Source organism: Bos taurus, chromosome 11 (assembly GCF_002263795.3).
Source record: "Bos taurus isolate L1 Dominette 01449 registration number 42190680 breed Hereford chromosome 11, ARS-UCD2.0, whole genome shotgun sequence".
Classification (NCBI taxonomy): domain Eukaryota; kingdom Metazoa; phylum Chordata; class Mammalia; order Artiodactyla; family Bovidae; genus Bos; species Bos taurus.
In genome coordinates, this window is record NC_037338.1 from 6,540,245 (window position 1) to 6,568,217 (window position 27,973).

General features: G+C 47.6%; 1 protein-coding gene across 50 annotated transcripts in view; it reads left to right on the forward strand.

Moving 5' to 3' along the window:
• MAP4K4 (mitogen-activated protein kinase kinase kinase kinase 4) overlaps positions 1-27,973 on the forward strand; it is a 150,459-nt gene that overhangs the window by 58,873 nt on the left and 63,613 nt on the right. For all 50 annotated transcript variants that reach the window (XM_024999325.2, XM_059891663.1, XM_024999335.2 and 47 more), the window contains exon 3: positions 14,604-14,660. In XM_024999325.2, the coding sequence (XP_024855093.1) occupies positions 14,604-14,660 (57 nt within the window). The remainder of the gene's footprint in view (positions 1-14,603; positions 14,661-27,973) is intronic.

Consider the following 27,973-nt stretch of genomic DNA (forward strand, 5'->3'; position numbering starts at 1 on the left):
ACTCTAGTATTCTTCCCTGGAGAATCCCTCGGACAGAGGAGCCTGGTGTGACTTCCACAGAGTCTGACATGGCTGAAGTGACTTAGCATGCACGCACGCTTTTGGTTAGAGGCCCACATTTGAGACATTTCCCGATTTCCCTTAACATTAGTGTCTCTGCACAAACCCCACTGCCTGCTTTTGTGTGTGTGTGCCTAGAGAGAAGGCAGTGACACCTCTGTCCCCTGCCCCCAAACCTCGTGTGTGTCTCCTCTGGTGGAGGAGGGTGGGGAGCAGGAGGAAGAGGTGTTCACAGCTGGTGACGGGCAGTCTAAACTTGAGGTTTTAAGAGCTGCTGGGCTTCCCCTGGTGGCTCAGACAGTAAATAATCTGCCTGTAATGTGGGAGACCTGGGTTTGATTCTTGGGTTGGGAAGATCCCCTGGAGGAGGGCATGGCACCCTACTCCAGTATTCTTGCTTGGAGAACCCCATGGATGGAGGAGGCTGGTGGGCTACAGTCCATGGGATCACAGAGTCAGACAGGACCGATGGAGTAAGCACAGCACAGCTGCGTGTGTGACACAAGACAGCCTCTCCTGGCCTGCCGGTGCTCCTGCTGTTCCTCTCCAGGAGCACAGAAGCCTTTTGTTCACTCCTGGTGAGAAATGCCAGTTCTCCGGAGGAGCCTGGAGCCAGTGCCCAGCTGCTGTCAGCCTGTCCAGACCCTTCCTGTTTAAAGCTGAGGTGGCGTTCGGTTAGAAAGCTAAAAGAAGAAGCTGGGGTTTTATGTCTTACGTGCTACTTTTTTAATTTTAGATGAAAGAGAACGTCTTTGCTTTTTGCTTTTGCCAAAATCTTGTGCCTGGGTCTGCTGCATGGCTTCTTGAAAATAATTGTAATTAATTGAATCTTAAGTGCTGTTATGTGGCTTGGCTTTTTTTCTTGCTCTTAAAAAATTTTTTTTAAATTGAGTATAGTTAATTGGGGCTTCCCAAGTGGCTCACAGCTTATTAAAAAGTAGAGACATCACTTTGCCAACAGAGGTCCATATAGTGAGAGTGAAATGGTTTTTCCAGTAGTCATGTACAAAAGTGAGAGTCGGACCGTAAAGAAGGCTGAGCGCTGAAGAAGTGATGCTTTTAAACTGTGGTGGTGCAGAAGACTCTTGAGAGACCCTTGAAGAGTAAGGAGATCAGACCAGTCAATCTTAAAGGACGTCAACCCTGAATATTCATAGGAAGGACTGACGCGGAAGCTCTAATACTTTGGCCACCTGATGCGAAGAGCTGACTCATTGGAAAAGACCCTGATGCTGGGAAAGGTGGAGAGCAGGAAGAGAAGGGGGTGACAGAGGGTGTCACTGACTCAATGGGTACGAGTTTGAACAAACTCTGGGAGATGGTGAAGGACAAGGGGACCCTGGCATGCTGCAGCCCATGGGGTCTCAAAGAGTTGGACACAACTGAGTGACTGAACAACTGCAGTAGTTATCTGAAGTTGGAGTTCACACACGTAAAAAAAGGACACCCCCAGTGGTTCCTCTAATTTGGTGGACTTTAGTGAATATTGCAAAAAATTCTTCTAAGTCCCAGTTCAGGGAACAGGCCTACTAGTTGAGGAGAGGCACGCCTGTAGAAGTACTAGTCTCTGGACGAGCTGTGTCCCTTGTGAATTGCTGGGACCCCCTTTCCAGAGATCCTGGTCTTCTGTCCAGGGAAGGATGAGAAAGAGAAGTTGCTGCAGAGTTTTCTCTGCTGTCTCCCTTCCTGGAGGTATCGTACAAGATGGAAAAAGTAGGGCAGAGAGCAAAAGCCAGGGAGCCAAGGCCGCTGGGATTGGTGTTTCCGTGTTTCATCACTTTCATACCAAGTGAGGCATCGTGTGTGCGTTTCTGCATTGTGGCATGTGCTGGGCTTGCCACGAGCATCCTGGGAGGTGGACAGTGCTGCTGTATTTGGTCGGCAACATTCAGTCTTGTTGCCTTGGGTTTTCACAAAGCTGGTGCCCCACAGATGGGGGGAAGGTGGTCCTCTTTTGTAAATGCTGTACAATCTCTGGGCCCTCAGGGGTTCTCCTGGCCGCCAGCGCTTCCTTTTCGATGGCAGCATTCAGGACTGGAGTTCAGTCCTGCCCTGGCATACAGGTTTTACCCTGAAATGCGACTTTCTGGTGTGGGGACGTCCTGAGACGAGGAAGACGGGAGGGAGTAAGGACAGTGAGTGGTAACAGAGCAGAAGCCCTCAGTGGGTGTGCCTGCCTGCTGCCTCCCTGCTGCCTGCCTGCTGCCTGTGGGGCCCCTGAGCAAACAGGAAAGAGGCCCCAGGTCCGGAAGTGTCCTGGGTTTTAAATCATCCCTACTTCCCTTTAGGATTTAAATGTTACTTCGGAAATTGTCCTGAAGTTGACTTCTGTTTTCTTTTGCGCGTGCGGCTGTGAGTGAATTCATGTAACCACAGCCGGGACGTGGGATGAGTCACCTTGACCCCTCGTGCAGTTCCTTTGGGTTCAGAATTGGGGGTTTACAGGACCCCCTCCCCCAGCAGTCTCACCCTCAAGTTTCCTATGTGTTGCTGGGAGGTGACAGTCCAGGGCTCCTGGAGGGTAACAAGTCAGGAAGGGACGTGCCTGGGGGCTTCTGTCCTTTAACCAGCCTGGGGTATGGCTGTTCACTTGCTCCGGGAAAGGACAGCCCTGACTGGCCACCCCAGAGCCCTGCACCTCGCAGTGGGTCAGCTCGGGGTCGTGTTGGCCTCTCTCTCTCCTGCACTGTATTTTCTGGGAAGGGCTTGTATCTCCCAGTTTATCTGTGGAAAGTCTATTGAGGTGGGGCCAGCGTGGTGGACTTGCTGGGCAGCTCTCAAGGGACTTGAAGGATGGGCATCTATCGGAAGGTGGCTTGTGAAGGTCATGCCTACACAGTAGTGAGTGATCCATCACACACGCATTCACCACTCATGACTCCTCACTGGCCCCTGAAAATCTTTGGCTGGGTCCTGTGGTGTGTAGACCCTGGCCACGGTACCGGGTGTGGGGGATGGGGTGTTACCCTCCTGGCCTCTGACTTAGAGTTTCATAGTTAGTGATCCATCGTCTTGGGTGGCTTTTTTTCCCCCCTAAAAGCAGAACATCTTACAGCATGCTTGGTGGAGGGTGTGCAGACCATCTGGGGGAGGGGGTACAGACCGCCTGCGGGGGTACAGACCGTCTGGGGGACAGTGTACGGACTGTCTGCTGGCCCCAGGGGGTACAGACCGTCTTGGGGAGGGTGTACAGGTCGTCTGGGGCAGGGGGTACAGACCGTCTGCTGGGTCCTGGGTCACACCTGCTGCCCTGGTAGCCTCTTGGCAGCTCCCGATCCTCCTCCTCCTCCTAGGTCCTGTTCAGGTGATGGATTAGCATGGTGGTCCTGGTTGGGGGGTGAGTGGGGGGCGGGTGCTGCCAGGGAGTTCATGGCCTGGTGTTCCTGCTGGACCATGTGTGGTACCCGATGCTGGAGTTTCGTCCTGCTGTCACACTGTCACCTGGTTGCCCAAGACCGGGAGGTGACAACCACCCATTCATTAGCTATAGTGTAAGGCTGAACTTACTATATAGCCTATGATCTAGGGTAGGGGTGTTTTGGGGGTCTTATAATTTTTTTATTGGCAAAGAGGGTTTTGCTGGTGCCTGCTAGGGGATTTTAAGGACCTCCCAGATGGCGCTAGTGGTAAAAAACCCACCTACCAAAGAAGGAGACGTAAGAGATGCAGGTTTGAGAAGATTATGAAGATCTCTTAGAGGAGGCCTTGGCAACCCACTCTGGTATTCTTGCCTGGAGAATTCCGTGGACAAAGCAGCCTGGCGGGCTGCGGTCCCTGGGGTCACAAAAAGTCGGACACGACTGAAGCAGCTTACCATGCTGGGACCTTTCTGCCGTGACTCCTCCTGAGGCCATGCTTAGGGTTATTCTGAATTATTTAGGGGAGATCACAAGGTACAGATGCCCAGGCCCCACTCCTTAGAGATTTTGATCCAGCAGATGTGGGTGAGGCCCAAACATGTATAATTACAAACAAAGCAGAAAACCCCCGCCAGCAGCAACAGACGCTCTCCTGGTGACTGGTCGTCAGCCTCAAGTCTGCTGCTGTAGCCTGTGAATTGAGGACGCTGGGTCCAGACCAGCGAGTGCAGGTGTGAAGGTCCGGGTTGGGGGCTCTGTGGTAGATGGAGCACCCCTGCCCGCCCCAGGGGCCGCCTCCACTCAGCCTGCTTCTAATCCACGTTGTCTGCCGGGGCCCCAGGGCCCAGCTTTAACAAATCTGTTTTTCAAGAGAAACTATAAAAGTCTGGGTTTTAGAAACGTGCAGACTCTTCATTTTTAGAGTGTTCTATTGAAAAAGACAAAAGCAACCATTTCCAACCCCGTCCCACCCCCACACCCCAAAACCACTAAAGGAAAGGGATGTCCAGTTGAGGCGATGAGTTATCAGGGAGAGCCTGATGTGGGCATCTGGAGAGTGGTTTCTGGCTGTAGAACTCAAAGTTTTGCCTTAAGATACCAGGCTAATCAGAGATGGTAGAAGTGCGGCCACAGTAAGACAGCACACGAGCTGGTTTTAAAACGACTGTTCCTTGGCTTTCGCTCTTATCCAATAATTGAATTTTGAGTTTGAGCAAGCACCGGGAGATGGTGGAGGGCGGAAGAACAGGTGTGCTGTGATCCAGGGGGTCACAAAGAGTCGGGCACAACTGAGCAAGTGAACAAACACAGCTTAGGTAGCCGCGTCGTTCAGCCGCTCGGTGTGTTCACTCTTGTGACTGTGGACTGAAGCACACCAGGCTTCCCTGGTCTTCACCATCTCCCGGAGTTTACTCAGAACTCACATCCATCGAGTCGATGAGGCTATCCAACCATCTCATCCTCTGTCGCCCCATCTCCTCCTGCCCTCAACCTTGCCCAGCATCAGGGCCTGCTCCAGTGAGTTGGCTCTTCGCATCAGCTGGCCACAGTGCTGGAGCTTCAGCTTTAGCATCAGTCCTTTCAGTGAATATTCAGGGTTGATTTTCTTTAGGACTGAATAGTTTGATCTCCTTGCTGTCTAAGGGACTCTCAAAAGTTTTTCCCCAGCACCACAGTTGAAAAGCATCACTTCTTTGGTGCACAGCCGTCTTTAATACTTGGTATGTGGCTAATAAAGTATCAGTATTCAGTGATGTGGACCATCAATCTAGGGATTTATTTTTCAGTCAGAAGCATCTTTTCTCCTCTCACTGTTGTCTTGAGAGAAAGAAGGGAGACTGGTTTCAGTGCTGGGTTGAGAGATCACAGCCAGGCTCTGCCAGCGGGGGCCTCAGACCTCAACGATTCAGCAGAGTTTTGCCGAAGAGAAGCGGTATAGGCGGGTGGTCAGTGGGGAAATCTTGTAGCTGCTCTTGGCTATAGCCTGTGGTCCTGCCTCTCGCCACTTCCTCTCTAACTCAGCTTTGCAGGAGGCTGTGGGCAGTGCTGGGTCTGGCTTGCCGTGCCCAGAGAGGCCCTGCCCTCCTGTGTGCTGGGCAGGCCCATTTCACAGACACCCTGCAGTGGGATGTCCTTGGAGCTGTTGACAAGAGGGCATAGAGCATGTCACCGCTGTGGAAGCCACCTAGGACCTTCCTGTCACCTGCAAGCCACCAAGCGTGTGGCTCTGGCTGAGGAAGGGCTGGCAGCTAGCGCCTGCGCGGTGGTTTCTCTGTAAGTCAGTCGTGGGTCCCAAGATCCTGCAGGGCGAGTCGTTGATCACTCCTCCTCCAGCTCTGCCCAGGTGACGGGGTGCTGGAGAGGCCTCCCTGGCTACCCAGGATAAAACAGCAGCCACCCCCACCCCTGGCACACCCTCCGCTCACTTGGCTAGATTTTTCTCTAGAAAAAAGGAGAAAACCACTAGTGGATTTCCTCGTGTATGGCTTGTGTCTCCTCTTAGAATGAGGGCAGAGCCTTCACTGCTTCATTCATGGGGCATCTCTGTTGTGTAGACCAGACTGGTGAACCACAGTACCAGCCCGGGGAACCGCTCAGAGCCATCGACATCTCATGGTGAGATGGCTGTGCTTCTTGAAAGTTAAATTTAAGTGAGCAGTTGACTCAAGTGATCAGAATTTCTTTCTGCTTTGAAAGTCATGGGTTTATCAGTTGCTGAGCTGTGTCCAACTCTTTGCAAAACCATGGACTGCCAGGTGCCACACTCCTCTGTCCACAACTCTCTCCCAGAGTTTACTCACATTACTGTCCCTTGATTCGGTGATGCAGTCTACCCATCCCATCCTCTACTGCCCCCTTCTCCTTTTGCCTTCAATCTTTCCCAGCATCAGTCTTTTCCAGTGAGTTGGCTCTTTGCGTCTGGTGGCCAAAATATTGGAGCTTCAGCTTCAGCATCAGTCCTTCCAGTGAATATTCAGGGTTGATTTCCTTTAGGATTGACCTGGTTGATACCCTTGCAGTCCAAGGGGCTGATTTATCTTAGGGAAGCAGAATTTGGTGTATTTGTGGCTTGGAGAGTTTCAATTCAGTTCCATGGGTTAATTTTGGATGCTTGTGGCTGTAGGTTGAAGAGAGGAACTGCCCTGGATTAGCAAGTCCTTTCACAGATTTGTCTCCTCAATGGGTTGATGAAAGGGAAGGTGGGCTGCAGCTCTGTGTCCCGGGGAGGAAGCAGTGGTGCTCGAGTTAATGGCATGGATGCGTCATTTCCGGTGAGGGATCCTGTCAAGTGGAACCTCAAAGGGAAACTTTATAAAGGTGGGTTTTCTCTTTTACCCCCTTTTAAAGGAGGAATGGGGGAATTATGGATAATGAACGAAGTATCTAGTGCATATTCAGCAGAGACAAGTTAGGAGATTAGTATGTAGAACAAATCTGTTACCTCTTTTTAGGAGAAAGAGTGGAGTTGTGAATAACCTTGTGAATTTTTAGTACAGGCGAATTGAGTTGTATGCAGACGTTGAAAAACAGAAGAAAAACAAACAGCGCCCCTAGAGACCACATGCCAGGGCCATAGACACAGCAGCGGGAGTGGTTTGGGTTCAGAAACCGGGTTATTCTTGTATTTAGAAGTCATTCAGTAAGACACAAAGCTGATTTTATATAAATACTGGAAATACACCCAGGCTCAAGGGTCATGTTATTTTGGAGTCAGCATCTTGAAGGGCTGAGAAAAAGCAAGGAACAATTTGAAAACCTTAATTGAAGGTTGGGTTGGTGATGACTGGGAAGGTCCGTGGGCGGAGCAGGAGCCCAGAATGGAACAGAGTCCCTTGCATCACTTAACCTCTTGCCTTTTGACTTGTGTCTGAAACTTCTAACCTTTTACTCCAAGCCAATGACACGAGCTCAGTTTGAGTGCTTTAATGATGCTTAAAAGTATTATTTCAATATTGAAATGACTCTGTAGGTGTAATTCGAAACATTGAGTGTATTGTGAAGTCACAGGGGAGAAATGTAGGAAAACATCTTGAAGGGGTGGGGTCGTGGTGGGAGAAGGAAGAAGACGACACAGAATCCCATCTCTTCTTTTGCTCTAAGTGGTCAGCTGCTATGCTGAGCAGTGCGTGCGTGCTAAGTCGCTTCAGTCCTGTGAGACTCTTTGCGACTCCATGGACTGTAGCCCACTAGGCTCCTCTGTCCATGGAATTCTTCAGGCAAGAATACTGGAGTGGGTTGCCATTTCCTCCTCCAGGGGATCTTCCTGACCCAGAGATTGAACCCTCGTCTCTTAACATCTCCTGCATTGGCAGGTGGGTTCTTTACCAAGAAAAGAGACAATATGCCCTAATTTGAAATAGGGGACTATGGATTACCCTACATTTTGGCCAAGGGAAGGTTGAAGAGAGAGGTGTTCACACAAAGAATTATAGATAAACATGGATCATTACTCTTTCAGCAATTGAAGTAAAAGAACTTGACTTGAAATAAGAAAAATATATCAATATCTGATTAGATATATGTATATGGTATGCATATATATCAAGTGCTATTCATTTGACATCATTTTGCTGACAAAGGTCCATCTAGTCAAAGTTACGGTTTTTCCAGGAGTCAGGTTACGGATGTGAGAGTTGGACCATGAAGAAAGCTTAGTGCTGAAGGACTCTGGAGAGTCCCCTGGACTGCAGGGAGATCAAATCAGTCAATCCTAAAGGAAATCAACCCTGAATATTCACTGGGAGGACTGATGCTGAAGCTCCAGTACTTTGGCCACCTGATGCGAAGAGCTGACTTATTGGAAGAGACCCTGATGCTGGAAAAGATTGAGGGAAAGAGGAGAAGGGGACAACAGAGGATAAGATGCTTGGATGGCATCACTGAATCAATGGACGACATGAGTTTGAGCAAACTCTGGGAGATAGTGAAGAACAGGGAAGCCTGGCATGCTGCAGTCCTTGGGGTCACAAAGAGTCAGACGACTTAACAGCTGAACAACAAACATCTTCATATGTGAAATAAAACAACTAGTGAAAAAATAGTTTTTTCTTTAAAAAATTAACAGACATTTTAATCATAAAAATATTGATAGCATAGAAAAGTAGAGAAAGAGGAACTTATTATTTTTAGTAGCTTCAGACAATCAGCAAATAGGAAAATAATATATTTCATATGCAGCTCTTCCTGCGAGAGCCTGTCAGTAAGGGAGTATGTGTTTTATGGGTCGTGGGTGTCTCCTTTGGTGTCTTTTCTTTTATCCACTGCAGAATCATGTCACCTTCAGGAGAACGGTATTTGAATTTATCTTGTCCGAGTCCTGTGATGGATGTTAGGTGTAGCGTTTCCAGAGTTTTGACTGATCTGCTCACCTGTGGAATAGGGCGCCTTTTCTGTTAGTGACTGAGATAGAAGGTAACTTCATACAGAGATTGGCCCCCAGTAAAGGGTTTGGAGTTCTGTGTGTGTGTTTATCCTGTGCTGTTAAATCCTTTGTTATTTTAAAGTTGTTCAGTCTCAAGTCAGTTGGGTATTTCTGGTGAGCTGAGGAAAAGGCAACTCAGCCCAAGTGTGTAGTAAATGTTGAGACTTCCCAGGTGGCTCAGTGGTAAAGAATCTGCCTTCCGATGCAGCCTTTGATCCCTGGGTCGGGAAGATCTCCTGGAGAAGGAATGGCGAAACCCACTCCAGGATTCTTGCCGGAGAATCCCATAGGCAGAGGAGCCTGGCCTCCTGCAGTCCATGGGGTCGCAGAGTTGGACACGACTGAGCAGCTCGACATGTGAACTCTTAGTTGTGCCCTGGCGTGTGGGATCTTGTTCCCTAAGCAGGGTTAGAGCCCAGCCCTCTGTATTGGGAGCATGGAGTCTTAGCCACTGCACCACCAAGGAGGTGCCAGACACCAGGCATTTTTTATAGAGCAGCTGCCCTCTCTTCCCACCTGACCCACTGCCTGGACAGAGACAGGAAGGCACACACGCACAGACTCACACACACATGCACGCGTGCGTGCACACACACACACAGACACACATGCACACACACACATATACACGTGTGTGCACACACACACACCCCTCCTCACCTCCCAGGACACTTGTCTCCTCCCTCCGGCCCTTTAACTCCATGCACACCCAGGCTGTCTCCACTTGGCAACCGAAGAAGGTGTTTGCTCCAGTGAGAGCTCACATAACTGGAACTTAGCTTGCTGTCTGGCCAGCCCCCACCCCATGTCTGTTCTAGAACACAGCTAAAAGCGACCGAACAGGCCTGCAGAGCCCAGATGACTGGGCCTTTTCTTTGCTGAAGTATTCCTGCCTGACGTAATATTCCCTGTGGCTCTCACTTAATTGCAAGGACAGGATAGTAATTGATGTTCATAATGATTTCCCTGAGCCATTAAGAAAAGCATCTTTAATGTACTCAAGATTTCAGGCTTTAGGAAGATTTCCATCCAGATCAGTCTCTTAAAAAAAGATGTGGTGCATAAATTATTTCACTACCTGCCAGCTCAGCTGTGCAGCGAGCCTCTCCTTCGTTGCCCTCTCATTCATTACGGGTGGGCACTGGGTCTCACTGTGCTGTCGGTTTTGGCTGTTTTAGTTTTTGTAGAAGTCAGAAGCCTGCACATTCTCTGCTGCTGCTGCTGCTAAGTCACTTCAGTCGTGTCTGACTCTGTGCGACCCCATAGACAGCAGCCCACCAGGCTCCCTCATCCCTGGGATTCTCCAGGCAAGATCACTGGAGTGGGTTGCCATTTCCTTCTCCAGCACATTCTCTGCTATTGAGGCATAAATTTCTTTAAAGAGAGCATTGTTCTCCTTGCGGCACCTCCAACCTAAGTCAAGCAGAATTCTGTTGTTGTTCAGTCGCTAAGTCAAGTCTGACTCTTTGCAACCCCGTGAACTGCAGCACGCCAGGCTCCTCTGTCCTCCACTCTCTCCCTTGCTTGCTCAGGTTCATATCCTTTGAGTTGGTGCTGCTATCTTACTGTCTCATCCTCTGTCGTCCCCTTCTCCTCCTGCCCTCAACCTTTCCCAGCATCAGGGTTTTTTTCCAGTGAGTCAGCTATTTGCATCAGGTGGCCAGAGTATTGGAGCTTCAGCTTCAGTCTCAGTCCTTCCAGTGAATATTCAGGGTTGATTTCCTTTAGGATTCCTATAGAATTTAGAATTCTCTATGGAGATCTTTTAATTTTCAAGGAATAGAAGCTCGGTTTTCTTATTAACTCACGCTTCTTGACCGCATGCCACTCACATTTTCCTATGTTTTTCTCCTGCTCACCCACAGCCCTGAGCGTGGAACAGAGGGAGAGGCAGATGGACAGGTCTCGATTACAAGATGGTAGTTACAAGGTCGCAGCGCCTACCTCACTGTGGGTCTGTAGGACTGTGATGAGAAAGTGTGTGCCCTTATCTGCTCTGGTGTCAGGAGATGTTCAGGCGTCTGAGCTTCTTCCTGAAGGGCCCTGAGCTGTCTCTCTCCCAAGTTAACTACCTGGTGCCTTACCTCAGGTGGCTTGGGGATGCTGTTTGGGTAATATGCCCTCTTCCTCTGTTGCATTTTTTGTTTTTTTTTTGCAGATTCTTCCTGGAAAAGAGCACTCATAAGTGGGGTGTGGTTTGGGGGTTTTCAGTGCAGAACCAGGCTGGTTTTGGCTTAGGGGTGGATGACCATGGAGCCTTAGAAAGTGGTCAGTGCATCGCTGGGCGCTGAGTTCTTGCAGCCCATCACATGGTCAGCTAGGTTTCATGTTTGCCTGTTAAAGTAAGGGCATGTGAGGGGGAATTATCCTTAGAATTAAAACATTTTTTTAAACACTTTTTTTTTTTTTTAGAGCAGTTTTAGGTTCACATCAAAATTGAGAGGAAGGTACAGGTATACCTGTTTTCACACATACATATCCCTTCCCCATTATTGGCGCTCCCCTCCCGCCGCAGCTGTTAAGACTGAGGAGCCTGCGTTGACACATCATAGTCACTCGCTTTACACTGCGGGTCACTCCCGGCATTGCACAACCTGTGAGTTTGGATAGATATGTGGTGACATGAGTCTGTCATTAGAGTATCATGCAGAGGGTTTTCGCTGCCCTAGAAATTCTCTGTGCTCTGCCGGGTTCGTCTCCCATGCGCAGCTGGAATTCTTGGGAGTGAGACGTCTGGGGAGAGAACTGACACAGCAGGCTGAGCCCCTGGATCATCTCCTGTTTGCATTGTGGGTTGACTTTCTCATCTGTTCATCGACCATTTTGATGAACTAGGCTTGCCTGTCCTTTGAGCTTCTGAACCTTTCAGAACATAGTTCTGTTTCTGTGATAAACATAATCAACATTTGTTAGAGCTCATTTGTTATAAGTCTGACCTTTCCATATCAAGACCTCAGCTAAGACGAGTGTGTATCTTCTGGTAATAAATACCAGAGAGGATATGAGAACTTGAATTTGGGCTTTTTCATGCAAGCGTGGAGAAGCGATTTTCAAAATTCAGAATGCGTGAGAATCGCTAGTCATGGACTCCTGCACCTCTCTTAGAGAGTTCTTGTGTTTGGTCTGATCTTTGGGTTCTCTCCTCTCCCCTGGTGACACTTGCATGTGTGTTCCTCTCTGGGATTTGGTGAGGATGGTCTGCAGCTCATATCTCAAGGGGACCCTTCCTGCCCCCTGAAATCTTCAGGCTTACCAGGCAGTCCTCGGGCTCTCCAGCACTGGCGACATGGTGTGTCCCATCTGACTCCACCTTTAAAGGTCCTTTGTGTCACCCAGGGTGACCCGGAGCACTCCGCGTCACCCTGTCCCGTTGGCTAAGTGTTTCTGCTACAGACTGCAGTGTTTCTCTGTCACTACGTAACGCTCCTTCTTGCGGACCCTTCTGCAGCCCTCTCAGCACACCCCCCCCAGCTCCCTGCATAGGGGTGGTGGCTGTCCCCTCAGCCTGCAGCTCACATCCTGGCCTCTGGTTAAGAGCAGGCCGCCCTCTGCTTGCCCAGGCTGGTGTTGATGGGCTTTTTGTGCTCTATCGCTCAGTTGTGTCCGACTCTTTTGTCAGCCTGTAGCCCGCCAGGCTCTTCTGTCCGTGGAATTCTCCTGACAAGAATACTGGAGTGAGTTGCCACTTCCTCCTCCAGGGGACCTTCCCAACCCAGGGATTGAACCCAGGTCTCCTGCATTGCAGGCAGATTCTTTACTGTTTGAGCTATCAGGGGAGCCTGATGATGGGCTTTGCTCTTAAGCAAATAGAATGTCAGTTTCAGGCAGTTAATCTGTAAAGTTGTCTCAAATTAAACTCAACAGAAAGCAAAAGCATTCTGATCTCCAATATTTATTGAAAGAAAATTTGTGAGATAAAAGAAGGAACCAAGAAAAACACATTTTAGTTTCCCAAATCTGTGGGTGAGGGGCTTGAACTTTGCTCACACTCGCCTTCACATTCCAGAGAGGGTTCTTCTGGGGTGTTCTTTCATCGACTTTTCCTGATTTCTCATGGGAGAGAGGAGGCCAGGGATTGACAGCCAGCTTTTATTTTTGGCTTCTGCATTGCCAGTTATGTGGAAGCAACTCCACTGCAGGAAGGTGTTCCCCGATGGCTCAGAGGGTGAAGAGTTGACCTACAGTGCAGGAGACCCGGGTTTGATCCCTGAGACAGGAAGATCCCTGGAGAAGAAAGGGAATGGCGACCCACTCCAGTATTCTTGCCTGGGAAATCCCATGGACAGAGGAGCCTGGTGGGCCACAGTCCATGGGGTCACAAAGAGTCGGACATGACTGAGTGACTAAACACAAACAGCTGTGGCAGCCTGGCCTTGTGCTGTGCTGAATGCAGGAGGATGTGATGGGAGCATGAGGCTGGTGACTCAAAGGGCACTTGGGGACTGGCAGTGGGGTTGGGTGACAAGTCTGGAAGCAGGGCTCCTGGGGCTGGCCCACGAGAAGTGCTCTTCCCTCCCCGCCCCGTGCCACTGCAGAGGTGGGGCTTCTACGGACATTTGACAGTGGCTCAGGTAGGGGTGAGGTGGCGGGTCTGCAGGTGGGGGAGGTTGGAAGGAGGCTCCGGGCCTGTGGGCTCTTTATGTCTGGCTTCCCTGCATCCAGGCTGTCCCCAGCCCTGCTCAGAGAGGGACTCCTGGAGCCCATCCTGCCGAGACCGCAGAGAGCTGAGACTCTGGTAATTCAGTGTCATTTTCATGGAGTTGTTTTGTCCGAGTTGGAATTTGAGTCCCTGCCCAAGCTTTCCAGAATAAATGGAGAGCTTCCCCTCTCGGGTTTCAAGTTCTAAAGTTCATAACTCTTTCCATCACGAGGCCACAGTGAGGCAGCCTCTTGGAAACTCTGGGGACGTGCCTTCTGTTTCACATTTGCGGCAGAAGGACCGTTTCTGCAAAGCCCTTAAGGAGAGGGCACTCACGGTGCAAGGCAGCACATTGTTGCTGGCTGGGGAGATGCCGGCATAGCAGAGCCAAGAGGGATGGGAGGAGAACCAATGGCGAGGAAGCTCCTCGTCAAGGCAGGGCATAGGAGAGCAGCGTCCAGCTTGTCTGAGATGCTCGTGATACATGAGTGACAAATGCTTATGTCCTGGGCCGGGAATTGTGACACAGCTGTAAGGCAGTGCTCTCTCTGCATGCACCCCCGCCCCCCAACCTTGTTCTGGGTAACTGTGCTGGAGCCTCCCTGCGTGGGGACCACAGGAAAGTGTCCGGGAAGATTCTCCGTAAACTCTTGGAAAATCCAGTGCTATTGGGGGGTGCATCAGCAGAAGATGACATTTTTAATGGTAAATAATATAATATCTGGGCTTCCCAGATGGCAGTATGATATCTAGACCTTTTTTTTTTTTGGTTATTTCCTTCATGTGGAATGTTGAGAAGACTGATCAACCTGAGGTGTGGAAGGAAAGGTTTAAGATGTTTTGATTGAAAGGTAATGATATGTAAATGAAACCCAGGAAAGGAGGGAATTGATTTTTTTTTTTATCAAAACTTGTTTGTTATGCTGCTTGTTTGGTTCATTCAGTGCGGTTCACGAAGTCTTACAAAGCAATAGAACCATATGGTTCTCTTGGGAGAGCCTGGGACTTGGTCATCATCACTTTTGGGGAAAAAGAGGTGATTTGTCGAAACTTCAGCCATTCTGTTCTCATCATGGTGCAGAGCGTTTGTGCCAATTATCTTTCCTTTTTTTCTGTTTTTCAGGGTCGACATGTTAAAACAGGTCAGCTGGCAGCCATCAAAGTTATGGATGTTACCGAGGTAAGGTTGGGTCACAGATGTTTTCAAAGAAATCCTTAGATAAAAAAACAAGGATCCCCCCCGTCCCCCTTCAGCCTCCCCCTATTGAAGAGGAGTTGTTCTGTTTGGAGAATCGATCTTGAGCAAATTACCCTCATGTGACACTTTGGGTTCAGAAGGCTCAGCAGACAAGCTGGTTTAAGTTGTTGCAGATGGGTCCCAAGTAACTAAGAATCAGTAGCGTTTTCTTAAGGAAAAAAAAAAAAAAAGCACATCGGAATGATGTCATCCTTGGCAGCATAATGGACCATAATTGGAAACATCTTCTCTAATGGAAAAGATTTGAGAAGTCATCATGGAGGTCATATGAGTAGGGAGGTTGAGGGGGCGGGTGGGGAAGAGGTTCTCTGGGGTATTGGGCCACATTTGGGCCATTTCTTTTATTTTTGACATGGGGGAGAGAAAACAGATCCAGCCAAGTTCCCAGAGGTTTGCAAACAGAAACATCTGCTAGAATGCTGAGCAGATTGTTGGCAAAATTTAGTAGCAAAAAATAGTTTTCAGAATGGCCACATGAGGATTTTACTGTGTAGCTTTGGATGGGAATGAGGAGAAGTGAACTCCAATGAAAGGTAAGTGTGTATGTGCCCATGTGTGATCATGTGCACATAGGCATGAGTCCACATTCAGTTTATAAAAGCAACCACGGGGTATGATGAACCAAATCCATCTTCTTTTAAATTTTCATGTGAAACTTTATCCTCTCGTGATTGCTTTTAACTTGCTTAATTATGAATAGGGGCTTCTCTGGTGGCTCAGATGGTAAAGATGCTGCCTGCAATGCAGATGCAGGAGACCCGGGTTCGTTCCCTAGGTTGGAAAGGAGAAGGGAATGGCAACCCACTCCAGTATTCTTGCCTGGAGAATTCCACAGACAGAGAAGCCTGGTGGTCTACAGTCCCTGGGGTCTCAAAAGAGTCAAACACGACTGAGCGACGTTCAGAGAGAGAATTATGAGTGAGATTTACATCATAGATCACAGATTCTAGAGTGAGCTAACCAGAAACCATGGGGATTTGGGGTGTCTAAATCAAGCTGTAATCTCCCCAAGTGTGGGACCCGTTGAGGGAGAAGATGGCTGAACTGTTCCTGGGTGTGCAGTTGATCACCACTTGGAAGGTCCCCTCCTCTGCCTTCTCCCCTCCGTCTCTAGTAACGCTGATTGCCAGCATGTGGGTTGCTTAAGTGAGAATTAGAAAATGTCATCTCTGGACCAACCACCAGGCAGCTGGGAGAACTTTATGGAAGTATGTGAAGATATGGTATTTGATGCAGTGACTGCTCTCTTCTCTCTCTCTCTCTTTTTAATCTTTTTGGCTGCATCTTGCAGCACTTGAGATCTTAGTTCCCCAACCAGGGATCGAACCCATGACTCCTGCATTGGAAGTGCAGAGTGTTAACCTCTGAACAGCCCAGGAAATCCCACTGTCATCTTTTTTTTTATAATAAAAAGTACCATTGTTTGTCTGGCCAGAGGATTCTTGTAACCTCCTGGGTGATTTCTATTGTGTTCTAGTGATCCCATTGGATTCTTTTCCAGTTAAATGTTAATTTTAAGATCACAGAGTGGTGAGGGAGCTGCAGATGCCGGCTTCCTGTGATTGAAATGGCACAGCGGGTTACTGATGAGGTGCCCCCTGGACAGACCAGTGGGCCCCTTCCCGCCAGGCCGTTCTCGCTGCCCGGTGCATCTCCAGCCTCTGACATTTACCAGTGGCCCTCCTGACTTGGTTGTGGGCAGACTCTGGGTACCGTTGTAGACATCATCTCTGGAAATTCTGTGAGGCATCTGCCGCCCCCCTGAGAGCTGAGGCTCTTCACTGGCTTCAGCCCACGCTGCCCTGGCTGCTGTCTCCGGGAGCTGTCGTGAGCCTGTCTGCGCCGTGGACATCCTGTTCACCCCTGCAGTGCACACTGCATGTTGTTTCTGTGCAAGGAGCAGTTGTTGCTTGTTGGTTTGTTTGTTTTAAAGTGTAAAATTCAGGAAAGTAAAGGGCACAGTAAGTCCCCCTCCTTCCCCCGTGCAGCAGTCGCCATCGTTGGTGCCCTTGTGCATCTCCTCACCAGCACCTCTCTGAGCACGGCTCTAAAACACAGACCCGTGTGGGTACCAGACACTTGGCAGTGAGTTGCGTGCAAAAGGTAGGGCCTTCCCAGGTGGTGCTAGTGGTAAGGAACCTGCCTGCCAGTGCAGGAGATGCAAGAGACATGGGTTCAGTCCCTGGGTCAGGGAGATCCCCTGGAGGAGGGCATGGCATCCCACTCCAGTATTCTTGCCTGGGAAATCCCATGGACAGAGGAGACTGGCGGGCTACAGTCCATAGGGTTGCAGAGAGTCAGACCTGACTGAAGCCACTTAGCACAGCACAGCACATTCAAACGGTATTTCCTTGCCTGAAGAAATCAGGCAGCATTGGACAAATGCATTTTCAAGACTCCTTTAATAATAATTATGCAAAACCCATGTGTTCAGGTGAAATGAAAACCAGATGGTGAGTCTTTAGAGCAGATAAAAACCCAGCCAACCATTTGCTGTGTTGCCTCTCAGTAACGTTTCTCGTGTGCTGTGTCAATGCAGTGACCTCTGTCCAGAGGGCCCTCTGACCTGCGAGCAAATGTGATGGTGGGTGGAGAGCTGGTGTGGTCGCCGCCCCCCTTCCCTTCCAGAGGCCCGCCTCCCTGCCCTTCTTGCCGAGCATTGGGAGCAGGAGGGAGAATTGGCTGCGGGCGTTTCTAGGAGGGGCTGTGGGAGAGGGCTCGGGTTGAGAACAGGGTCCTGCCTGACTTCTGAGTGCACTCGGGAGCAAAAGGTGTGGGTGCTGATCCTTAGGAAGAATCCCAGACTGGTCCCGCCTGTCGAGCCTATTCTTTGAGTGACACTGAGAGGCAGTTGGTAGGCTCCTGATTGTTGCTCAGGCTCTGTAAAGGCCAGAGGAGCAGCAGCTGTGGGGAGCGGGTTGGCGGGGGTGGTGCTGTCCCCAGCTGTCAGCTGTCCTCAGCTCTGAATGAACCCCTCCAGGCTGGCTGCCCGAGTCCGCTTCATCTGCTGCACTCGATTGTGTGACCCTGGAAACCAAAGCAGATCGAGAATCCCCACTTTGCCCTCGTGCTTTCTGGGAGACAGAGGGGTCTGGGAGGAAGCCCTTTGTTTGCTGGAGGTGTACACATGTCTTTATGTTTCTTCTCGAGTTTGAGCTCTCTCTCTTTTTTTAAGAATTCCTTTTCTTTAGGATTTGAAAGAGTTCTTTCTAATGAAAGCGTGTCATATATCTGATTGCTGGTGGAGAGGTTTTGAAGGGTGTGTTCAAACAGGACAAGATCTCACCAGGCCGTGAGATCTACAGTGCATAACTTTCGTGATAATTACAGATTCACAAGAATTTGGAGAAAAATGTTCAAGGAGGTCCCACGTATCTTGCACCCAGTTTTCTGCAAGGGTAACATCTTGCATAACTGTAGTACAGTGTCACAACTGAAGTCCTGCACAGAACTGACCTGGACTCCAGTGTCTGCCGGCATGGCTTAGATCTAAGGTGAGCCATGGGGCTCGGCACTGATCCAGTCCATATAGCTTATTCGGAATTCCCCATTGTGACCGGTGTGTGTTTGCATGGTGTGATACGTTTTGAGGGTTACTTGAAGTGGTTGAATTGGCTGTTTGAATTCTTGATATCCCCTTCATTTCAATCCTTGTGTCTATATATATGTGTGTGTGTGTGTCAATTTTTTATATCTTTTGTTTAGTGGGAAATCATTGCCCTTTAAAACCCCATGTGCCATGCTAAGTCACGTGTGGGGTGTTAGCTCCCTGTGCTGTGCTTAGTCACTCAGGCGTGTCCGACTCTTTGCGACCCCGTGGACTGTAGCCCGCCAGGCTGCTGTGTCCATGGGATTCTCCAGGCAAGAATACTGGAGTGGGTTGCCATGCCCTCCAGGGAATCATCCTGACCCAGGGATTGAACCTGCATCTCCTGTATTGGCAGGAGAGTTCTTTACCACTAGCGCCACCTGGGAAGCCCCCGTAAAACCCTGCTATTTAAGCACAAATGATTATGTTTACAAAGTATTAGCAATTTTAGTTGTCTTCTTTCATATTTTAAAATACATCAGCTCTCCGGTAACAATCCTAAAGGCGGCAGCAAGGAAAGTCTGAGCCTCAGGAGGCTCACTGCAGCCTCCGTCGCCCACCCTGCACCCTCCAGTCACCGCCCGGCCGCAGTCCTGTGTCTTCATGTCACACTTGCATTATTCCTGTTACACACAAGAGCCTGATAGTTTGTCCCTTGCAGTTGAGGTACCTCTTGTTTTTATTTAACACTCTGGAAGGTAAACAAGAATTATCTAAATCAGTAATTCTCAACTTGGGGTCCTTAAATTCTTTAGGATTTGTTTCTAAGAAGTGAAATTTATGTTTTTATTTAAATACTATGCAACCAACTCTTATGAAAATGTTCATAATTACAGCACTGTTCAGAAAATGAACACACTCTACCCTTTGCTGAACTCAGGAACTTCAGCATTTCATTTGTGTGTGTGGTATGTCTGTATTGTGATACCAAGACTCAACACTTGTAAATACTTGAGCACACTTCTCTTAAAATAAAGCCATAATTAAAATACTGCTTGAGACAGGATGAATCCTTTCAGATTGTCACCTAATGTGGTCTATTTCAAATGTACTCAGTTATGCCAAGGACGTTTTTATAACCATTTTTTTCCAAGCATGGTGCGATGGAGGTTTGTGCGTTATATTTGGTTATCTTATCTCTCTTTTTTAAATATCTTAAAAAAACAAAGTATAGTTAACTCACAATGTTGTATTAATTTCAGGTGTACAGTAAAGTGGTTCAGTTATACATGAAGTGAAGTGAAGTCGCTCAGTCGTGTCCGACTCTTTGCGACCCCATGGACTGTAGCCTACCGGGCTCCTCTGTCCATGGGATTTTCCAGGCAAGAATACTGGAGTGCGGTGCCATTTCTTTCTCCAGGGGAGCTTCCCGACCCAGGGATCAAACCTGGGTCTCTCGCTATATCATCTGAACCACAAGGGAAGCACAAGTTATACATACATACATACATATATGTTCTTTTTCAGATTCTTTTCCGTTATAGGTTATTATAGAATACTGAGTATAGTTCCCTGTGCTATACAGTACGGCTTTGTTGTTTAGCTGTTTTATGTATTGTAGTATGTTTAAGTCACTCCCCACCATCTAATTTATCATCCCCCTCAATCCTCTTTGGTAACTATAAGTTTATTTTCTATGTGCATGAGTCTGTTTTGTAAATAAGTTCATTTGTAGCATTTTTTAAAAAAGATTTCACCTATGAGTCATATCATATGATACTTGTCTTTCTCTGTCTGACTTACTTCACTTAGTATGATAATCTGTAGGTCCATCTAGGACCTAGAGATTCTATGTTGCTGGAAATGGCATGATTTCATTCTTTTTTATGGTCAAGTAATATTCCATTGTGTGTATATGTGTGTGGGTATGTATATCCATTGATAGATGAATGGATAAAGAAGATATGGTGTGTACACACACACACACACACACACACACACACACACACACTGGTTAGCTTATCTCTTAAGTCACTTTTAATCTAGGTCAGTCCCTCCTACTTTTTTTTTTTTTTAATAGAGAAATTGACTTTTGGAAGAGCCCAGCCAATTGTTTGGTGAAGTAGCCCCCATTCTGGATTTGTCTGATAGTTTCCTCATGTTGTGCTTTAACTTGTCCCTCCTCCTATATTTCCTGTAAACTAGAAATTAGATCGAGGCTTAATTAGATGCAGAATAAGTGTTTTTGGCAAGAACACCGTGGTGGTGTTGGATCTTCCTGTTGCGTGACCTCAGGGGGCACGTCCATCCTGATTGTCCCAGTGTTAGTGAAGCCATTTGATGGAAGAGGCAGAGTTCCCCGTGCTGTTGGCTACAGTCCATGGAAGTAATCTACATGTAGATACTGTGTTAATAATTATGACTGCCAGGTGTTGATTTTCAGATTCTATCTTCCAGGCTTCTTAGCGTGCATCAGTCAGTAAAGAAGAGTTTCTTTTCTTACCTACCCCACCCTTTCTTGTCTTCTTTCTTCTAGATATTGCCATGGACATAGGCAGTTTTATTAATATTTCTTCAATGTGTATCCATCAGTTGCAGCTGCCATTATTATTATCTAATGAAAGCATGCCACATCTAGCCAGGGGAGCTCTTTAAAGACTGCCTTCTGCAGCCCCCTGACACGGCCCAGTAGTTTTTGAATATTTCCTTGTCTTTTGGGACAAGTAGCTATTTGAGGCTCATCTTCCAGAATGCAAGTCCCTTCCTCTGAAGAGCCTTAGTTCCTTTCAGTGGGAAGTGCACTCAGAAACCAGCATCTGGACGCTCAGTGAGCTCATTGCTGCAGAGGTTTTCTGCTTTCCTGTGTGGCTCACATTGTGTCTTCACTAATCGTGTCCGACTCCTTGCAACCTCATGGACTGTAGCCTGCCCGGCTCCTCTGTCCGTGGAATTCTCCAGGCAAGGGTACTGGAGTGGGTTGCCATTTCCTTCTCCAGGGGATAGCCAGTCCCTTCTCCAAGGGATTTTCTCAACCCAGGGACCTAACATGGTTCTCCTGCATTGTAGGCAGATTCCTTACTGTCTGAGCCACCAGGAAAGCCCTTTTTGCTTCTAGACCCTCTCAGTAGATAGAGCTTGGAAATATATTTTTCAGAATCATTTTTTCCCTTAATTTCTAAAATCTTGTGTATTTTATAGTTTTCTCTTTGCCTAGACTGAAAACTCTTAGTTCCTAATAGAACATTACATTTACTTATTTAATTTATCCTCCAATAAACATAGATCTGCTGGAGAAGAGAATGGCAGCCTACTTCAGTATTCTTGCCTAGAGAATTCCACGGACAGAGGAGCCTGGTGTCCTGTCTATGGGGTCACAAAGAGTAGGGCTTGACTGAGCGACTTTCACTTTCAGCAAACATAAAATCATTTCAGAATTACAACACCGAGGTTACCACTTAGCAGTGAACACAGAGTAGAGTTTTATTTGTCTGAAGCTGTTTTTGTCCTTAGACTTTTATCTGTCAAGGATTTGCAGAGTGCTATATTCAGACGTTACTAGGAATACTCATCTCCTTGTGGGGTTTATCAATCGGGCGTGTAGCTGCTAGCTTCAGTTTCTATTTTAATTCATTCATAGGGTTTCCTTTTTCTCCTGATTTAATTTTCGAATGTGTGAATCATTTACATGGTTTGCAAGTCAAAACTATATAAAAAGGCGTATATTTCAAAAGCAGTTTTGGAAAGCTTAGGCCAGCCTGTCTGGATGGTGAACCACATTAAACCCAAATACTGCTGTGCAGTTCAGGGCCCTTATGTGTGTGTAATAATTGTTTTGGGCAAAGGAGGTCTATCGTCTTGTGATGATGTGGAGAAAACAGAGATAAACAGTATATAGTGCTTTATGTCGGAGAGAGAAGGAATGGTGCTCTGTCTGGCTTGGGGGCGTCTCCCTGCCACTCATCACCCACCCAGTCCAGTCTTCTGGTCGGAGTGGTCCCATGGTCCCTGGCGTCAGATGGGGTTAAAGTGGTGGATTCTCTCACAGCAGCACACCTGGAAATCTGTTAGAAATGCAGTGTCTCAGGCTCTACCCCAGACTGTTGCATCGAAAGTGCTGGATTGGGGCCCAGCAGTCAGGGTTTTAATAAGCCCTCCAGGGGATTTGCAGCACCCTCAAGTTCAAAAACCCTTAGGAGAGAAGATATCCCCTCAGGCCTGCAAGTGAAGGATTCCAGCTCGGAGACACTGACCTTCATGCTCAGGAGCACATGGCTAGTTAGGGGGCAGGGACTAGAGCCCAGATCTCTTGACTCTCAACTTACAGAACCTTTGAAAGTATTAACAATTTCAGACGCTGGCTTCTCAGTAGGCTGTTGGGAGAGCTGATATGATCCTGACCTTAAAGGATGGGTGGATAGAGAGTGTAGATTCAGCCAGAGCAGACTTTTTTCCAGTCCTGATGACCTGAGTGTTGGTGATGAGACATATTCCTTGCAGGTTGGGAGGATACTGGGCCCAATGTGCGCTGGGGTGCAGGGTGCTGGTTGGCAGGATTTGGTGGGTGCCGTCCCTACTTTTGGCACCATGCTCCTACAATGAGAGCATGGGAGAGTTAAAGCTGTGTAAAGCCTAGCCACTAACCCAGGTGCCCCAGAAGAAGCGGCCTGATGGTCAGCCACGTAGGTCAAATCTGGGGAACAGGACTATGAGCATCGTCTTGAGCCAGCTCCACGGAGCAGACAACAAATTCTTGCTCCTGGGGCGGTCACACTCTGGCAGGAGGGAGCACACACGCTCGTTCCAGAGACCAAGCAAGGCCCTGTGAGGCCTCCCAGCTTTACCAGTTTCCAGCTGGAGGTGAGCACGGCGTGATGGATGTGTGAGAACAGGAGGGAGGTGGGGAGAGAGTGCTGTGGACCGGGACTTACTTCATTCTGCTGCTGTTCGGAAGACACTTCGATACTGCAGCCTTACAGCCTGCTCCTGGTTCCTTCTTCCCACCACCTGCGACTCCCACAGGCCATCTCCGTCTTCAGGGAAGCGGTCACTGCATCAGAGTCAGCTCTCAGCTTCACACAGCTGTGTGCACGCTCCTCCAAATATTCTTTTTTTCCCTTAACTTCTGTTTTTCACTTGCCTTAACAAACCACTTTCTTTCTCTCAGCTTGTTGTTCATTCGCTGAGTCGTGTCTGAGTCTTTGGGACCTTATGGGCTGCAGCACGCCAGGCTTCCCTGGCTTTCACCATCTCTTGGCGTTTTCTCAGACTCATGTCCATTGAGTTGATGATGCCATCCAACCATCTCGTCCTCTGTTGCTCTCTTCTCCTCTTGCCCTCAGTCTTTCCCAGCTTCAGGGTCTTTTTCAGTAAGTCATCTCTTTGCATCAGGTGGCCAAAGTATTGTAGCTTCAGCATCAGTCCTCCCAGTGAATATTCAGTGTTGATTTCCTTTAGGATTGACTGGTTTGATCTCCTGGCAGTCCAGGGGACTCTCCAGAGTCTTCTCCAACACCACGGGTTTGAAAGCATCATCCTTCAGCACTGAGCCTTTTTTATGGTCCAGCTCTCACATCTATACATGACTACTGGAAAAATGATAGCTTTGACTGTACAGACCTTTGTAGGCAAAGTGATATCTCTGTTTTTTAATACCCTGTCTAGGTTTGTCATAGCTCCTGAGAGAGAAACTGATGTGCCAAGTTTGTGGGATGCTGAATTTCCTTATCTGGCATTTTCTTATCCTCGGTAACTTCTAACTTAATTTAAATGATTTTCATATTAGATTTCAGCTTCCTAATTTGGATTGTCTTCCTTCCTTAGCCTTCTGTAGATGAAGGTCACACGCTGTACCTCTTCATTGATGTTATTATTTTAATAATGGTGTAAGGCAAGTCCTTGAAGAAAAGCCCTGAAAGTTAATTAGAAATTGATTAAGCTTTGGCTAATTTTAATTTAAAAATATGACAGTAACTTTGAGAACCACTAGTCCCACTGTGGTGTTGGAGAAGACTCTTGAGAGTCCCTTGGACTGCAAGGAGATCCAACCATTCCATCCTAAAGGACATCAGTCTTGGGTGTTTATTGGAAGGACTGATGTTGAAGCTGAAACTCCAATACTTTGGCCAGCTGATGCGAAGAGCTGACTCATTGGAAAAGACCCTGATGCTGGGAACGATTGAGGGCAGGAGGAGAAGGGGACAACCGAGAATGAGATGGTTGGATGGCATCACCAACTTGATAGACATGGGTTTGGACACGACTGAGTGACTGAACTGACCTGAACTGAGTTCCACTGTGTTCCCAACAGATCATGCCCTCATTTTCACAATCACCTCCCTAAGAAGACTCATAAGATTTTCTTTCTAATCATACTAATGGAAACAATAGTCTGCATGTGTGTATCTTGTGCTTTATACATAAAAGTGGTAGGTTTCTTCCCCCACCACTTGGAACCACTTCTCATCCCCTGGGAGGGTGATTGGAATGCTCAGATGCTCAGTCGTGTCTGACTCTTTGCGACCCCACGGACTGAAGGCTCCTATGTCTGGGATTCTCCAGGCAGAAATACTGGAGTGGGCTGCCATTTCCTTCTCCAAGGAATCTTCCCAACCCAGGGATCAAACCCACATCTCTTGTGGCTCCTGCATTGGCCAGCGGCTTCTTTACTACTAGGCCACCTGGGGAGCCTTGGAGGGTGATGTCACCCCCATTGTGGACACCTGGTGTAGAGTAAATAAACATGGACCTATTACAAAAGAACCAGAGGGTGCTTTGTACTATTTATGATACTTTTATTTTTTAAGAAGTTCTACTAGAATTAAAAAGATACTAGAATTCATCTTTGGTGATAAAGTATAGAGTAGATGAAGTGAATTGATATTTGTTAAGGACTTGTACCAGGCACTGGGTGTGCCAGGCTCAGCTGGAACGTGGATGCCCTCCTCCCCTGCATCTAATGGAGGAACAAAGGCTGGGACCACAAGAATAGACTGACTGTGAGTAAGTGTAGTTGATTTGTAGTGAATTGTGTTAATTTCTGGTTTATAGCCAAGTGACTTAGTTTATACATATATATATATATTCATCCTATACATTAATGGTTGGCATCTGCTAATCCCAACCTTCTAGTCCCATCCCTCCCCTGCTGCTGCTGCTGCTGCTATGTCGCTTCAGTCGTGTCCGACTCTGTGTGATCCCATAGATGGCAGCCCACCAGGCTCCCCCGTACCTGGGATTCTCCAGGCAAGAACACTGGAGTGGGGTGCCATTGCCTTCTCCAATGCATGAAAGTGAAAAGTGAAAGGGAAGTCGGTCAGTCGGGTCCGACTCTTAGCAACCCCATGGACTGCAGCCCACCAGGCTCCTCCGTCATTGGGATTTTCCAGGCAAGAGTACTGGAGTGGGGTGCCATCGCCTTCTTCCTCCCTCCCCTAGACTTACTCTTCTTCCTTCTGAATGCCACTATCCTCCTTTCCCTGAAAATAAATATGAAGTTAACTTGGGGTTAAGGCCAAACTGCTCAACAAATAAGCTCCCGATTTAAGGACTTCCCAGGTGGCACAGGATTAAAGAACCTGCCTGCCATTGCAGAAGATGCAGATTCGGTCCCTGGGTCAGGAAGATTCCCTGAAGAAGGAAATGACAACCCACTCCAGTATTCTTGCTGGAGAATCCCATGGACAGAGGAGACTGGGGGTCTACAGTCCATGGGGTTGCAAAAGAGTTGGACACGACTGAGCAACTAAAAAACAACAAAAAATGGAAAATGTGTTTGAAAAGTAACAGAGTCAGACCTGACTGAGCCACTTCACTACTGCTACTACCACTGCTGGTGAGGATGTAAATAACGGTGAGATTTTTGTAAAGGTTTAGTTGCTTGGTTTTTTGGTGGGGATAGAATTTGTTTTTATCTGTGATTGATTTACTCTAAGAATGTAACTAAGGATTTACAAAATACGAAAATTCTCGTGTACTGTTCTTGTCTATTTCGTGAGTGAGTAGAGGAAGATTAAGACTGGATGAACTGTACACCTCAGATCTGTTAGGTTTGTCACGGTGCCTTTATATACGGACGACAGCACTTGACGATTAGAACGGAGATTGACTTGCCTGGAGTTCATAGCTCCTTACCAGAATAGCACCCTGATCTTTACATTGTGCTGTGGTATCCCCTAGTTCACTCTGAGAGTATAGCTCTGCGTCCTGTACTTGGGGTCTGCCTAGCGCCAGATAATCAGAGGCGATACCCAGTAAGTTTTGTAGGCATTCAGATCTTTGAGTTGAATGGAATGTTCTGGTTTTGGTGGGCACTTGGAGAAACACGTAATAGATACGTAGTATTGGTTCTTGAGCACCAAAGAATTGATGCTTTTGAACTGTGGTGCTGGAGAAGAGTCTTGAGAGTCTCCTTTGGATTGCAAGGAAATCCAACCAGTCCATTCTAAAGGAGATCAGTCCTGGGTGTTCATTGGTAGGACTGATTTTGAAGCTGAAACTCCAATACTTTGGCTACCTCATACAAAGTGTTGACTTACTGGAAAAGGACCTGATGCTGGGAAAGATTGCGGGCAGGAGGAGAAGGAGACAACAGAGGATGAGACGGTTGGATGGCATCACCGACTCACATAGTACTGGTTCTGAGTGCCGAAGAATTGATGCTTTTGAACTGTGGTGCTGGAGAAGAGTCTTGAGAGTCCCTTGGACTGCAAGGAGATCCACCCAGTCCATCCTAAAGGAAATCAACCCTGAATATTCAGTGGAAGCATTGATGCTAAAGCTGAAGCTCCAATACTCTGGCCACCTGATGCAAAGAGCCAACTCACTGGAAAGGAAATCAACCCTGAATATTCATTGGAAGGACTGATGGTAAATGTCTAATACTTTGGCCACCTGATGTGAAGAGCCGACTCATTGGAAAAGACTATGATGCTGGGAAAGATTGAGGGCAAGAGGAGAAGGGAGCGGCAGAGGATGAGATGGTTGGATAACTTCACTGACTCAGTGGACATGGGTTTGAGCAAACTCTGGGAGATAGTGAAAGACAGGGAAGCTTGATGTGCTGCAGTCCATGGGGTCGCAAAGAGTTGGACATGACAAAGCGACTGAACAGCAACAACAATTGATTTCATTGTCCAAGAAAATTCTAGTACTATTTTGTTGTAGTAAAATACTCTTGGGGGTATGGCCACTTTTTACAGTTCTCATATTTTTGTAATAAAAAATGTTAAAAGCAACCATAGGTATTGTACATTAATCATAAATAATAGTAAGACCTGCCCTTCACACTTGAATTTCATCCCTCTAGGAAAGAAAAGAAAGGAGTCTCTTAAAATTATTAGTGGTTAGAAAGAGTGAGTACGTTTCTGGCTTTTGTTTTTAGAATGGTCACTGAACTAATAAAATTGATTTATTTACTTTTCGCCTTTTTCCTGTGAACAGAAATGTGAGGCCCATAAATATTTTTCAAAGTGAATTTATACTTTATGAGCCTCATCGAAAGTCAGCCGTGTTTATTTAATAGTCATATCTTGGCTTTTACTCTAAGACAGTGTTAATGTCCTTTGGCAGGCTAGAGCCTAGAGTTAAATTTAATAAAGCTCCAGTTTCCTCATCTGTAAAATGGAATAATAATTCCTACTTCACAGGCTCTCATCAGAATGAAAATAACATAATAGATGCACAGTGGCCAGCATGCAGGTTCTGCGTG